This window comes from Myripristis murdjan, chromosome 7 (genome assembly GCF_902150065.1).
Source record: "Myripristis murdjan chromosome 7, fMyrMur1.1, whole genome shotgun sequence".
Taxonomy (NCBI): domain Eukaryota; kingdom Metazoa; phylum Chordata; class Actinopteri; order Holocentriformes; family Holocentridae; genus Myripristis; species Myripristis murdjan.
The window spans coordinates 19,552,627-19,567,871 of NC_043986.1; the positions used below are offsets into that span (position 1 = coordinate 19,552,627).

The window sequence follows — 15,245 nt, forward strand, 5'->3', positions numbered from 1 at the left end:
TTGCAAAACACATATCCTTGTAAAACACATAAGTATTCCAATGTACTACTACTACCACCACTACTACTACTACTACTACTACTACTTTCTAGCATCTATATTTGGTCAATATAATGTTAAAGAAATATAGGAAGAACAAAGCCAACCTCAGTGGGGGTCTCTGGCACAGGTTAGCAGACTAGGAATCTTAAAGGGAATAAGGCAAAACATCAATAATAGATCATTATGCTGGAATACTTATGACTCACCCTGAATGTATACACAGGAGCTGGGCTGAACAGTCTACAGTAAATGTGAAATATGATACATGTAAAAACTGAGACCTTAACTGAAAATGACATATAATTTAAGGATTTGTATATATCATCACTGAGGCATGGAATGATCTCTGAATGTGACTTTTTTTTTCTCTCACAAAGTTACAGCCAGACAGCATCCACTCTTACTTATAAGACACAGCATGGAAGTGCTCTGCTGGCAATGAACACAGACTAACTTTGTAATTAATATGACTGCATATGACATAAAATACTTTGTTTTATGGCGGCAGCAGCAGAGCTGTTTTGCATAATTCACACCTTGATGAAAGCCTTGTACTGAAACACTGGTGGTCAATAAGCATCACACTAGTGAGAGATGAATGTGTGATGACCACAAGTGCATGCCATACTGTATGAAACTGCTAGCAGATTCATTACATGCACAACATTCCAAAAAATATGATTTGGTGGATATTACAAGACACAAACTGCTTGTTTCTTTTTCTCACATATTTAACGTCAGGGTGTATGGGATGGTGAAGAAATATGATGAAATATTTACAAAACAGAGACTTGCATTTGTTTTACGCTTTTCCAAATGTGGGGCAACTAGGTATTTAGGTGTAACTGTTGTGTTCCCTGAGTGAGAATTTGCTTGCAAATGACCATATTTGTATGTCAGTGATTTACATACAAATTAGCCCTGCAGTGCAGCATCACCAATACTTCTGAACCTGGTAGTATCATAACAATATTTTGCAGTTAATCCTATATGCTACATTTATATGACATAACAGATTTGGAGGTCAAAATGTTTCTGGTCTTAAGTCTGTCAAAGAAATTTGAATCACTTTTAGAAACTGGGTCATATTTTTCTTTACATCTGAAATGGACAATCCAATTTTGTAATGAATACTGCAGTAGGAATTAACCTGCACTGCTGTTTTTCTGCCCGACGGCATCTGGAGGATAGTTGAACTCATACTGTTCACTTCTTGCTCATCTTAGACTGTAAAATGTCATAATGCTCTTTCACAGATTGAAGCTGCATCTTAAGATGTCCTATCTTAAAATAAATATCCATGGAAACTGGAGTTAAGTGTCCTATGTTCCAAGAACATGGGACATCATGTTCTTGTTGGTAACTGGTTAGAAGTGATAATGGTAAGTATAGTCTGCAACAGCACTTGTCAGCTGCTCTCTGGGAGAAACATTGCTCTGGACTGAAATTTTTGCACAGCTGCTAGGGAGCCACCAGCTGGTAGCAGTGCTCCAGGGAGCAACTTGCTCTGCTGTGCTGCCCAAGTATTTGCCTTCAGATGTTTGCTGTCTTTTAGCTGCTGGTGCCCCCAGTGGTTTATCTCTCTGCTGCGGCCCAGCAACTGGTGAACTCTGCTTATTCCCACATTGGCACTTGTCTACAAGCACTGTAGACTGTATATGTACACACACACACACACACACACACACACACACACACACACACGTGTGTTTGTTTATTCATTTATTATACAGTCCATCACCCTCAGAGATGGTCAACTATGCAAAATCAGCATGGCAAACACCATGACAGACTACTGAAAACTGATGTTTAAATGTGTATTTTATAGCTTGCCTGAAAGTACCTACACAAGGTGTATTTTTTCAAGCTGTTGTAGAAGTCGCAGTTTAAGGCCAAGGTAAAAACCTACAGATACAGAGAGAGAGAGAGAGAGAGAGAGAGAGAGAGAGAGAGAGAGAGAGAGAGAGAGAGAGAGAGAGAGAGAGAGAAGTTGTGCCATAGTGATGTACAGGCGACAAGCAAACAGGCCGATACATAGTAGGTATCAAAATTACCCTTGGTATTATTAGACTTGAATTATGATATCTTGTAAAGCATTCTGTAAACTTTATTGTTGTTATTATTGTTGATGATAAGACACACCACATTCCACACCACACCACGGATTACAATATTACAGTGGAGTAAAATAATTGTTTTCTAAATTATTATATTATTATATGTCTAGCAGATCCACCAACCCAGGGTTTTGAGTCGTATTTCCGCCTGGCCGCCGTCAGTCGCCACTCCTTTTGTGTGAAACCTCCAGCCAGCGGCTGCTCGGGCTCTGTGTAGGCTGCTGACTGCTGGCTAGCATGCTAGCTGGAGAGCTAATCGGTGATTGAATTCGCGTCAAGTGCTATTTAGAGAATTTGTAGCTTCCCTGTTACTGGTCACTGGATATTAAAACCAGTCGAGAGCCGAAAGTAATCAAACCGTATGTTGTCATCGATGTTAAGTTCAACGTTTTTTACTGTTTCACCAGGAACTTAGCTAACTACAAGTCAGGAACTTGTAGCTAACAGCAGAAAGTTGACGCTGGTGTCTGTCAGGGCCAACGGCTAGTTTGCCAAAGTAACAGTAGCTTCAGTTAGCCAAAGTGCTAACCCAGCTAGTGCCTGTAAGGAAGATACGACAAATATAGCTGTCGAAGTTGGCTAACTGTAATAATAGTTATTATCGCAATCCTAACCAACTATTCACTGCTGTTTAACGTCTTTAAAGCTAAGATTTATGTTTCGTGCTAACACTACGTATGCTAGTTACGCTAAGTTATTCAGCTAGCGTAACAATAGCCAGCTAACATTGGAGAGCCCTGTTCAAATCTAGTTGCTAGCGTATAATTCAGGTCAACGTTACTAACTCAAATCTTCCTCATCTCTCTCATCCAGGACAGAGGGTTGTTCGCTTCGCTGGTATATTTTGCTAACATCGATGTTAGCAACTAGCCAGTCCGTGTAAATGCTTTTCACTAGAATGGACCTGTTGAACTCTCAGTTCCTGGACAAGATGAATAATAACATCGGGAGACTGCATTACGAAGGTTAGTTTGTGTTACAGTATGCTTTTAGGGCAAGTAGCATAGTGTCATTGAACTTATTTGTGGAGTTGTGTGTGTGTGTGTGTGTGTGTTTAAGAGTAATGCTACAAACTATACTAGCTAATATTGATATGCCTTCTGGTTTGACACGTTAGCTAACTTGTGGTAGCCTGCGTAACTTAATAGAGCTAAAGCTAACTAAAGTTTTTAACAGGCAGGAGTCAAAAGTAAAGGCAAGGTGCATCATGTCGTACTGTCGAGTGGGAGTGAGCTGATATTGGCCAGTATGTATCAATACTCATAATTTCAAAGTTCAGTTTTGCGTATCCCTGGCATTCCCAAGTCCTTTTAATAATTATCTCTCCGAATATGTGGGATCCAAACAAATGACAGGCAACAGTTTCAGTGGTGTCAGACGGGCAGGCACACAGACAGCAACAATGCCTTTAAATCTGCCTGGTTTAGTGCAGCTGGATTAAACCAGGTCACCTTCTTGATGCCTATGGAGAAGGTGGACTGTCCTAATGAAGCTCAAAGATGTGCATCAGGTCATTTCTTTGCAAATAAGAATGAATGTGTAGGCATCGTTTTGTTGTTTTTGAAGATGCAATCTTTTTTTTTTTATTGTAATACAATCCAGTACAAGTTTTTATCAGCTTTTGTATCATTTAGTCTTTTCATAATAAATGTATCTATACAAGAACAAAGCACACATCAGGCAATATAGCAACATGACTACAACCTTTACCCGTACAGCCATCTACCCCTTTTCCAATTCTTCACAAAATGGATCAACATGAGACAAAACTTTACTAAGACACAAGACAATAAAATCCAGATTATGGATTTACGCTCTGCCTAAACTTGTTTCACCACAAATAAGCATACAGCAGTTACACTGACATGTCACTACCTACGTCATGAAAACTGCAGCCTTAAACTGCCTACGCTTGAGGGCTGTATGATTCTACTCGGTATATTTAGACAGGCCCAAAGAAATCCAAATATACACTTCAACACATTCTCTCACATTTGGAGATTTAGATTTGTAGGCCAGTCCATCTCTGTAGAACCACAATACTTAATTTATAATGCTTTTCTGTTACACGTTTTATCTTTAACTCAACTTCTGACACAACTGCTTTTCCATATAAAATGCCATAAAACAATGAAATTAAATGTCTTTGCTTGGTGGATTTCAATAACAGTTTGTCCATCTCAGCTGTCATAGGACTGTAACAGTGACAAGGCTCCATAAAATGCTGAATATGTAAATATCCAGAGAACCAGTTAGGAGGAATATTAAATCTGTTATGAATTTGGGGAAACTCCAATAGAGTGTTTCTGTCAGACAGATTGGAAATTAATCGTATTCCTTTGCTGTACCATTCGTGAAAAATGCTTCCACTTAGACCCGGGGGAAATGCCTTATTCCCTATAATGAGATCAGATAGGCAATTCGGTGTCTCAAGATATTTACCAAATCTGTAGGCTGCTATATAGTACAAAGTTATTTTTTGAGCCTTTGCTCCCATGTCTTTTCTCTTTCACAATCCATGTTACCCTCAGAAAATAAGTTCCTAGTTTGGAAGCCTTGGACATGCAGTAGTCCATATATGAGGTGTTTCAAAAGGATTTTAACAAACTTCCAAGGGTCTGTTTTCTACATATGTTTTATATGTAGTCAAGGAAGTCATAATCAATAAAATACCATTTTACTGCCTTCTTGCACTATATCTTGTCAGGATTCCCATGGGGAGTTTTGCATAGGTTGTGTTCAGGTTCATGATGCAAGTAAATGCAAATGGATATGTAGAAATGGCAGTTTATTTAAAATGTGAGAGAGCAAAGCTGTCTAGTTGTGTCATAAGATTTATTAGACTAATTAGACTAATTACTTCAGGTGAATCTCTTCCCACAGATGAGTCCAGGACGCCCTCCCTACCCACTGCTATGCCCAGCATGAGGACTGGGCCACCTCCTAACTGCCCATCCAAAAGAAAGTATGGTGAAGAACAAATGGAAGACCGTATTGACTGTGACGATGACCACATGACCAAAATGAGCAGATTGTTTGCTGCTCAACTGTAAGTGCACTGTAAAGATGAAAGCCTTGATATTTACTCTGTTGTACCTTCTAGACACTTTGAGTCTTTGAATTTCATCAGTCAGTTTTTTTTTTTTTTTTTTTTTTTTGAAATGTGTTCATCTTTGAACTGATGGTAAGTACAAAGAACTGTAATTTTACCAAAAATGTTAACTTGTCAGGAAGTGTTAGTAACAAATATTTCCATCGTCACTCAGGGTTTAATTCAGTTTCAAAATCCTGAACACACATTTGAGGAAGCCCTGAGAAAATCTGTTTAATCTGGATTGTCAAGAGTATCCCTGCAAAATCCCCACACCTAAAGGCATCATTATTGTCACTTGGTCCAAGGCCTGTCCGTCCACCATATTTCATGGAAATCATGAATAGATTTTATTTTTGAGATATGATTATAGACAGACAAAATCAATAGTGGAGGAAATATAACCTTCTTGGCAAAGGTAATAAAGATCATTTTGACAATCCATAGTCAGTCTATTTGATGCCTTTTAGTAGTTTTTAATTTCTGAAAATTGCTTTTTTTGTGGCCAAATTTTCTAGGCAGAAGAGACATCACATTGCATACATGTGCCAAAGGCTACTTACAATACAATTTAACTTATAAACACAGTACATATTGTACCTGTGCACATGTTGAAAACCGTACAAATGTCTGAAAATTGCTGTCAAGAATTGGTGCACTACTAATCTGAATCATTTTTTGATACTAACCATGTTTTTCTTTCCCCGGGAAGTTGTAATGCTAACAAGTGTCAGACAATGGCAAGCACATAATAATCTCATGGAATAAATATTTATATATTTACTAAAGTGAGTCACTGTGTTTGCCTCAGCGAATAAGATTAACTAAAACATCATAATGAGGGCACACAACAACTCACACTCGCTCTTATCATTTTACTCGTTTGTTTTATTTTTCTAACTACAATTTGGACAGAACAGGACTGAAACCTGTAGCATGATGTACAGACTTTAAAATACACTATGCAGGATTGCTGAGAGTCAACTGAATTGAGGACCCTAAAGATTCAGTTGACAAAAACGAGGAGCAATCATGTCGTTTGATGGTTGGGTCTATGTTTCTCATTTCAGCTGACCCCCAATTTTGCATAGTGCTCCTTTAAGTAGCAGTCAGACAAACAAAAACATTGCATTAAAAATTAAATGATTGCCCTGCTCACCCACACAGTGGACTGTGGACTGTGTCATTCCATTTTGGCTTGTTGATGTAGATGGGTTAACAGTGGGTTCCTTGCATTCCTCATAAGTCTGTAGAAATGTGTTGATTATAATATAAAAGGGACATTTCGCGTTGTCATTATTTACTCACCTTCATGTTAGGTGAACCTACACAAACATTCATACAACCACCAAACACACAAGGGGCATGAACTGCACAGGAAATTTCTCTATGCATTCATGCAACATTACCCAGTTGTTTTGCATCCAAATGATTGCACAGAAAAAAATACCCATATTTATATCACTGTCAGCACTTAAGGTAAAGGACAGGGTAGCTACTTCTTGTGCAGTGTGCCAGCTGAAACAAGGACATGGCTAATCCTGACTACTACTTGCCAGTCAGCTGAGGACGTGGGGGGCAGTGCACCCTAGGATAGTGAGTAAGCAGAGATCCTTGGCAGAGTGCTGAAGGGCTCATGCATTTGAAAGGAAGGAAAGGTCAGAGAGGACTCGTAGCACTACATTACGAAGTAAATATATGCCATCTGGACTCATGGGGTAATCATTTGGCTACAAAACGCTCACTGCATAAGCTGTTGACAGAAATTTGACGGTCATTTATTGCCCTTTTTGGTACTTGAAGCGAACAGGCCATGCTCACTTAAAGCTATAGCAGTTGGAATTGTGAAAAGAAGGGCCATTGAGACCTAGCCAAAAAAAATGTGGAAGTGAGCACATGATATATCAATGACTCACACTGACTATGAAACAATGCGCACTCAACCATAAAATTATCTGTTTATTCCATGCATTTGTCAGTTGAGCCTAAAAAGTCCTTAATTAAATCAGCCCTCTGCGATTTTGATTATTGCAGCTTTAAGTTGTTTAGCATTAGCCTGGTTAACCCCAGACTTTGCAGTTTGACTCTCTGGAGTCTGGTAAGGCTCCTCTGATTTTGTCAGTGCATTTTGTCGATAATTAGTAGTGGCATTCGATGCTGGTTGGATATCACCAATTTGAAACGGAATCATGTCATGCCATTATGCAGATGATGGCATAGCAAGTTGTTATAGCAGGTTGAGGGGCAGGCCACGTTCATTTGATTGGCAGGTGAGGGTGTTGCAAATTCAAACATGACAGCCAATCAAAAACAGTGCTTAGGATTTGAGCAAATACTTGAGCCTCCCCAGTACAAGAAGTGACAGTGCCTTGCTGTCACCTGCAAGGCTAAGATGGAGGAACTGTTGTAGCTAATTTTGTTTTGTGTTTTGTAGCTGTATAAACATCATTGGTCGGAGGGTTGGAATGGACACTGTTTAGTCAAATTTCTGTGAATCAGTTATGATCACTACACAGGGATTATATTAAATAATATGGCATAATTGTTCTACAGCTTTTTGTTAGTTTTTGACCAGATCAGCTTTACATTCCTGTTACATTACATTCCTTCCATATGAGTCCACCCTTCATGTGTTAGTTGTTTACAAGCATTACAGTGAAAATGCACAGCAAGGTAAGATTAGAGAGAAGTTAGATTTTACAGCAGCAGGATGTGTGTGTGTGTGTCTGTTTGCTGAAGTTGCAGTGTCTTAGAATTAGGAGTTGTTTATCGTGACCTACTAAGGGAAATACTTACAACAGCTCAGTGCAATCATACAAATAACTATGTTTTCCCCTAGTAGATTATTCATGATTGTACTACTTTGCATGTTGCAAAGCACTGACAGAGTAAGGAACAGTGGTAATGTAGGACATACATTTGGAGAAAAACATACCAAGGGATCACTGTTTTGTGGGACCAGAGGGCATTTAATTTGTTAAAAAACATTTGGCTGACCCTGTTGTAGACAGTCGTGTGAGAACAGACTTGTGGGCATTTCAGGGCTGTGTCAGTAGTGTTGAACATCCAAGTTATTTATTGATTCTTTGCCTCATTGCCTTGTATTCTGATGGCATGGTGAATGTCCAGGAATTGCTTAAAGATGAAATAAGTGTCAAATTAGCAGTTTTATCTATCAGGGTTTTAAGGGTTTTGGTCTTGCCACTGCTGAAAGACCATGTCTGGGGCTCTTTAAGAAATTTATTAACTGAAGCCCTGCACCCTCATTAAGCCTCACTCTTCACAGACAGACTCACAACATCAAAGTGAGCAGATTTAAGTGGTCTATGAATAGATGACACTGTTGGGGGTCTACGTTTCAGGTCACAGGCTTTATCTGCCATTTGTACTCTCTTTATCAAGGGCCCGGCCTACTGCTGGAGACAACCGTAATGAGCACTGGAGCCTCAGCCACAGTCCTGTGGAGAGCATTACTTCCTCCTCTAATGGTCTCCATGGGAACCCCCTGTACGCCTCCATCCCTGGCTATGTTGTTGACCAGCCTCTGGCTCTGACCAAAAGCAGCTTGGACCTTGGAGTGGGGGGCAGCGAGAGGTCTGTCATTGCTGGTTCTGTAGAGCGGCAGCAGGTAAGTTGTCTGATAAAAGTATAAAAGTAGTCAGCACTTCATAACTATGGATGGTACATCTGATAATGACAAGCATGCAGACTGACAGTGGGAACAGCATTGGTCTCTTAAATTGGTATCGATATAGAATATGACGAACTAAAATAATATTGAATTAAAATTGATCGGTACTCAATTTTGTGTTGACTTATCTATTAAATTAGCTGCAACCCAACTGTTTTGTAAATAGATTACTCTGCTAAGGAAACCTGCACAATACAATACCCCAACATTTATCATGCACATCTGCGCCATAGTTATGGATTAAAATGTACTGTTTAAAAATGGTCACTTTGCCAAGAGAGTCGACAGTCTACCATATTGCCTAATATGTGTCAGGGCTCACACAGGGCGCGCACACACACACACACACACACACACACACCTCTACCAATGTGCCGTCCAGATGTAGATTGTAAAATTGTTCTAATTGTTCTGCCAAGTGTGCATCAAGTTATGTTCTGAGACTAATGCTTTAAATTTTATTTTCTAAAATAAAAGTGAAACTTAAAATTCTTCAGTTTGCACGGAACTTGCGTGTGTCAGTAATAGTGTTTGTGAACATTAAGTGGGCACTTTAAAGTTATGAGGATGTGTAAAACTGACCAACACTCAAAACACCCATACAAAATTGACATGAATGCAGCTCAAGTTTAGCAATATGGGGCAGTTGAGTAAGGTGTGAAGTAGCGCTGAAAAACACTCATAAATGTCTTTTTAGATTCAAAACTTTAAGTCTTTAGTCCACCAACCAATTCTCCTAAAAGTGATTTAAATAAAGTTTCTGGGGGAAGGCTCAAAGGTTGCATCCTACAAACCCTTGAAGCTCCTAGTATGTTAGTAATCACATGGTAGAGGACTTCAAATGCATTTAGGCAAAAGATTTTTCTTTCTTACCTATAAAACTGAGACCTAATTACATATGTAACCTGTTTGTAGTTTGATGATATCTTTTTTTTTTTTTTTTTTGTCTGCTGTAGAATCGTCCTTCTGTCATTACCTGTGCCCCTGCGAGCAACCGTAATTGCAACCTCTCTCACTGCCACATGAATGGCTGCTCCCCCAGCCCACCTGCTGAACAGAGGAAGACCAATGGTAAGCCTTTGAAAAAATATCAGGCATAAGGAATTGCCATCAGCCATTTGGTTGTATTCTTTCTTGGAAATCAGTGAAAGCCAGCAATATGCTCCTAAAAAATAGAAGTAGCATACAATGTCAGCATCTTGCTTTGATTTGTGGTTTTATTGTAGTTTTTTTCAGCTCAGCTTTGTTTGCATTTGTGTCAAACTTAAAATTCTTCAACAATACTGTATTTATGCATATTGATTTAAAAAAAAAAAAAAAAAAAGGGGGGGGGGGTCCTTTCTTTTTTTTTTTCTTTCTGTCTGTCCTCTTCCAAGCAGTTAGCTCTTTGGTGCTGCTGGTCAGCTAGGATTGGGCAATATTATTTGTTTAATTTCATTATAGTCTCCATATTTTAGGGTTAGCAAGTTTGCAGACTTGTGGATGACTTTATTTTTCAAAAGCAGCAAATGCAGTGTCTCTTTCTGACTATGGTGAATAATATTAATGTGTTGACCCCTAAAGCATTTGAGGACATTAGGATGGTTGACTGAATTGCACTACTGGCTTGTCCAATCTAAAGATGATCTGATGACCACAACTTTTCCCATACAGTGTATGATGTCTTCTAGTGATGTTGAGTGACTTTTTTAGAAGCCAGTAGCTACATTACCTGGAAAAGATTTGGCAACACTGGTTGTGAAAGTAGTGCTGTGGGATGCTAATCTTTCACAGCGCCATTTTTTTTTAAAACACTCTGCATCATTACTTAATGTCTATCATTGTTCACAAACGTTAGTAAATTGCGACTATAACTTAGTATTTTAATACACAGTGGAAAGAAAATGATACTACACCATTCAAGTTGATTCCTTGGCGCATTTTCAGAAAGCCCTAGTATACAGAACTTGGAGGATAGCACACAGCCCTGCTGACACCAAAGCAGTATGCTGTGTGCAGTGGAGCTTGACAGTGAGATTATTGAATTTCATGCTCTTTGACGGTATGTAAAAGCTACATCTTCCTTTTTAATGCTATGATTAATAATACTGGATTTTTGGTCTCTTGTGCCCCCTCCATGTTATCCCAGCAAACACCGTTTGTGATCCTGTGATCGAGGAGCACTTCCGTCGCAGTCTTGGGAAGAACTACAAGGAGCCGGAGCCTGTCTCCAACTCTGTTTCCATCACAGGTTCAGTGGATGACCACTTTGCCAAAGCGCTGGGAGAGACCTGGCTCCAAATCAAGGCAAAGGGAGGTGGTCATCAAAGCCCAGAGGCAAACTCATGAATGGCGAGAAAACATCACATCCTTCAATGCTGACTAGTGAACCACAATCACTTCCTTAGTGTTTCCTGAGTGGAGATTGACCACTGTGTCATCTTTGGCCAAGCATCAACTTCCCTTAGCTAAGAACAATGTAAGACAAATGATGTATTAGTTTGAACACGGTGCTCACATAGGCTGTTCACTAAAGGAGTCATAGGTCAGCTTGATATCAAATGACTCAATGTTCAACATCTCACTCTGAATTGGCCAAGCAATTCTCTTCTTAAAAAAAAAAATAGAGAACAAATATTCCATTAAAGGGTGAACATTGTTTATCTGGCTTGTATTGTTGAAATTTTACAATCACAGAATTTATTTCTCTTTGATAAGAGAGTCACAAAATGATCAAATGTTAGAGGCCTCTGAATGCATGTTCTCTTTAACTGCCTTTTGCCTGCCTTGATAACCAAAGAAATCCCCTGCCTTTCCCAACAACAGACAAGCCATAGATCTGGTGTCAGTCTTTGCTCAGTACTAACATCCTCATAGTTTTGTTCTAAAATCATCCTGCTTTTGATTCTGTTTTTACTTGAAAAGGACAGCCAGGTCTGATTTGCACTATTACATTTCTGACCGTCTTGGTAGAGCATTTACTTTTTTTTTTTTTCCCAATTGGAGCTAATGTGTTGAAGAGTGTGTGTCTTGTCTGTTGAAATTGTGATAATGCAATCAAGGCCCTGGTCCCTGAAGACTCTCTGTTAATCTCTGCGCCTTTTATTCTGAACTGGACTTGCCCACTGTTAACTAAAGGATTTTTGTTTTTCGTCTACACACTCTGTGGTTGATTACTTGGTAAACTAATATCAAGGATAGTAGTCTATTCTAACTAGGAAGCATGTTTCAAATAGCTGGTTTCTATTACAAGCCTTATTCTATACTATATACTCTCAGAATTTATTTTTTATCAGTAACAGTTTTAGAAATACTCACTGCTGGTACAGTTGTACTCAATATATTTTTTGTATCTGGTTTTCATTAGTATATGTAGGTGTATACCTTAGCATCCTTCTACAAATCACAGCCTCTGGCAAGGTTGTCTGAATGCAGTATAATGGGCTAGATTGCTTTGTTATTCTGTGGTGCTGGATGCTGTAGCTTTATGCATGACTGAATACAGCTAACTTCTGTAGCGCAATCCTGTCAGAAACAATAATGCTGTTAGTAATGGCTTTATTTATTCTGAAGGTAATGTTAATAGCCTTATGTTGACTTTTGGCAAAACTTAAGATTCTGTTATCACTTTGACTAACTGTTTTGTTTCCTACTTTTGAGAACAACCGAGGATGTCTGCCTTCCTCAATTGTGAAAGTGGTTGATTTTTTTTTTTTTTTCAAACTGTAATAGAGGATTTTAATGCACATGCAGTATGATTTTTTCCCCAATATCACGAGTTGGCATGAACATTCCACCATGACTGCCTTACATTTGTCAGTCACAAAGTGTTGTCTAACATACTTTTTACAAGCAAGTTTTGTGAGCAGGTTGATGGTGCCCTTTTAAAGCTACGTGATGTAATGGTGTGAGCTGCAGAAATCGTAGTTTATTGTGGAGAAAAATAGTATCAGTGAGTCTGAAAGGGTCTTTATGCAGTTGAATTTTCTTTGAATTCATTTGCCACCCTTCTGAAATTATCTGTATTTACTTAAAGTAGCATAACCTATTTGTCAACACTGATAAGAAATGGTATTGTAAATTGAGATTTTTTTTTTTTGTAAGTCACTTAACTGTCTTTGTGAGAAAAGTATACACATGTACTTGTATTAATATTCTACACAGTTTTAAAATAACTACATACACTACACTACCCTGTCTTTTTTCTTTTACTTGGGTAAGACAATCATTGCGCCGCGCGTAATGATCATAGATATTTTTTTGTTTGTTTTTTTAAGAACAATGTACTCATGTAGCATGGACATTCATTATCCGGTTACCATGCGTTTTAAAAGTTGATCTTTTTCACAGTCGTCAGATGAGTAATAAGTGCAGGAACACAACAGTCATTTAGTCGAAAGGCTCTCTTGGTACAGTGTCAGAAAGGCTTTTGTACTCGAGTCTGTATAGCTCTCTTTGTGTACCACAGTCCAACTAAGGGATTATCATGGGATCAGCTTGTTTGACACAAGTTGATTTTCACTGATATGTTAGGGGTAATATTCCAATGTTATTTAATTGATATATTTTGACTGCTTGTGTTTCCACGACAGGTTGCAGAAACTAATAACTGCTTCAGGTCAGGTATCACTCACATAGAAAAAGCTTTGAAATACCTTTTTGTTCACTTTTGGCCTTATTTCTCCAGAAGAAAATGCCACTGTTTTGTACTTGATTTCTCCCAAATAAAGATATAAATGCATATGTTTTTGGACATTTTCTTTTTGTTATTTACCTTCAAAACAAATTAATTGGATGTACCTTTCACTTTCTAAAGTTTGAGCTTTGTTTTTTGTTTTTCAATTCATGGAGATGGCTAAAATTGAGGCAGCTACAGTCTCAGCCATATAATTGTCTAACAACATAGTGAGATGTGGCCTAAATGTAAACTTAAGTGAAGCTGCGGGGAGGTGTAGATTAGAGTTGATTTATTTAAGGAGGATTTATGGAGGTAGAAATCCAATCCAGATTTCTTTGCATGTGCTTGCCCAAAATAGTATTTACATGTATGAATTGGTCAACAGCTGTTATGATTTTGTTGCACATAGATCCTTAAAATTTAGGGAAGAACAAAGTTTGTTTTACTCAAATTATCCAGTATTACATGCATTTAGTAGTAAGTAGTGAAGAAGTGCCCTTTTTAAGCACTTCTTGAGTAAAATTACTCATTTATGAATTTAGTAGACTGCTGCTTATCAATTCCAAGCCCTGCAGTGGTCCCCTTTTAGCAAACCGTGAAACGCTACATCAGTGGATGTGTTCTACTGATGCTAATGTTGCTTTAATACAGCTGATGTCTCTATCAATCATGAGAAGGTGGTTACTCTGATGAGAGCACTCCTCCTTGAACCAAGCAATCATGAATCATCACTCATTCCTTGTTTAAGTAGACACCAACTGCCACTGCTAAAATTTAAGTGATTTATCAACCAATTAGCCATACCAGTCCAGCGTGGAGAAAAAGAGGTTTGGGCAAAATTAGGGAGCAGGCGCCTGATCTGCTTTTGGAGGGATGCCATCTCTGTTTTTGTAGGGGACAGTGCAAGAATAGAAGCAACTTTCTTTAGATTGAGGTCCATGAAGGTCCTCGGTACTTCATCTACACAAAGTTCTCCATGTTTTTGCTGTAAGCTATGCATTTTTTTTTGTTGGTCATTCAGTGTTTCCAGCTTTTGTCAGCATACATGACCCAGTCGTGTTGGTTGCCAATGTTGGCTCACAAACACAGATTTTTCGTGCCATTGCAGTGCTCCATAGTTGTGTACATGCTGATGTTAAGGAGAAGTGAAACTAAGTATTTAGTGGCATACAGTATACAGAAAACGTATAAGTTACAGGAGACCTTATTTATTATTATATGGCAAACTCATCTTTGCAATTCCAGCATATAGTACTAGTATTGTACCATAGTTTGCTGTGACCCACATGCTATTTGCAATGAGGTCTTAACAACAGCAGTGAATTGATTGCCTTTCCATGTGTTAAGAACTGTGCAACAAACCATGAGTATTTAGATGGCAGATTCAACGTGTTCTGAGTTACACTGCCCTTTTCCTGAGAGATTAACACTGAAAACTCAAAGGCAGTGGACTTTGATGTTGATTAAGTGTCACGTTAACCAATAACTGGATGGTTACTTCTGGAAAATGCCATTAATATGTGAAGAAAAGGGGAACTGACTCAGTGCTAAAGATTTTTCAATTTAGTATCGAGTGTTAACTTTCTGAAGGTTTACTGAATACCTTCAGGTTGCTTTATTGTGATCTAAATGATAATGTTTGGGAGG

General features: G+C 38.6%; 1 protein-coding gene across 4 annotated transcripts; it reads left to right on the forward strand.

Moving 5' to 3' along the window:
* The first annotated feature begins 2,283 nt into the window (after positions 1-2,283).
* LOC115362090 (transcription cofactor vestigial-like protein 4) lies at positions 2,284-13,663 on the forward strand. Of its 4 annotated transcripts, none has more exons than XM_030055875.1 (6): positions 2,284-2,418; positions 2,973-3,124; positions 5,043-5,208; positions 8,653-8,878; positions 9,898-10,012; positions 11,070-13,663. In XM_030055875.1, exons 2-6 carry the CDS (start codon positions 3,043-3,045, stop codon positions 11,267-11,269), a joined length of 789 nt encoding a protein of 262 aa, XP_029911735.1. In that variant the 5' UTR covers positions 2,284-2,418; positions 2,973-3,042; the 3' UTR covers positions 11,270-13,663. The 4 variants fall into 4 exon arrangements, with proteins under 4 accessions (XP_029911735.1, XP_029911737.1, XP_029911736.1 ...); XM_030055877.1 differs by having other exon boundaries at positions 2,297-2,418; positions 2,978-3,124; XM_030055876.1 differs by having other exon boundaries at positions 2,327-2,507.
* Positions 13,664-15,245: the final 1,582 nt, after the last annotated feature.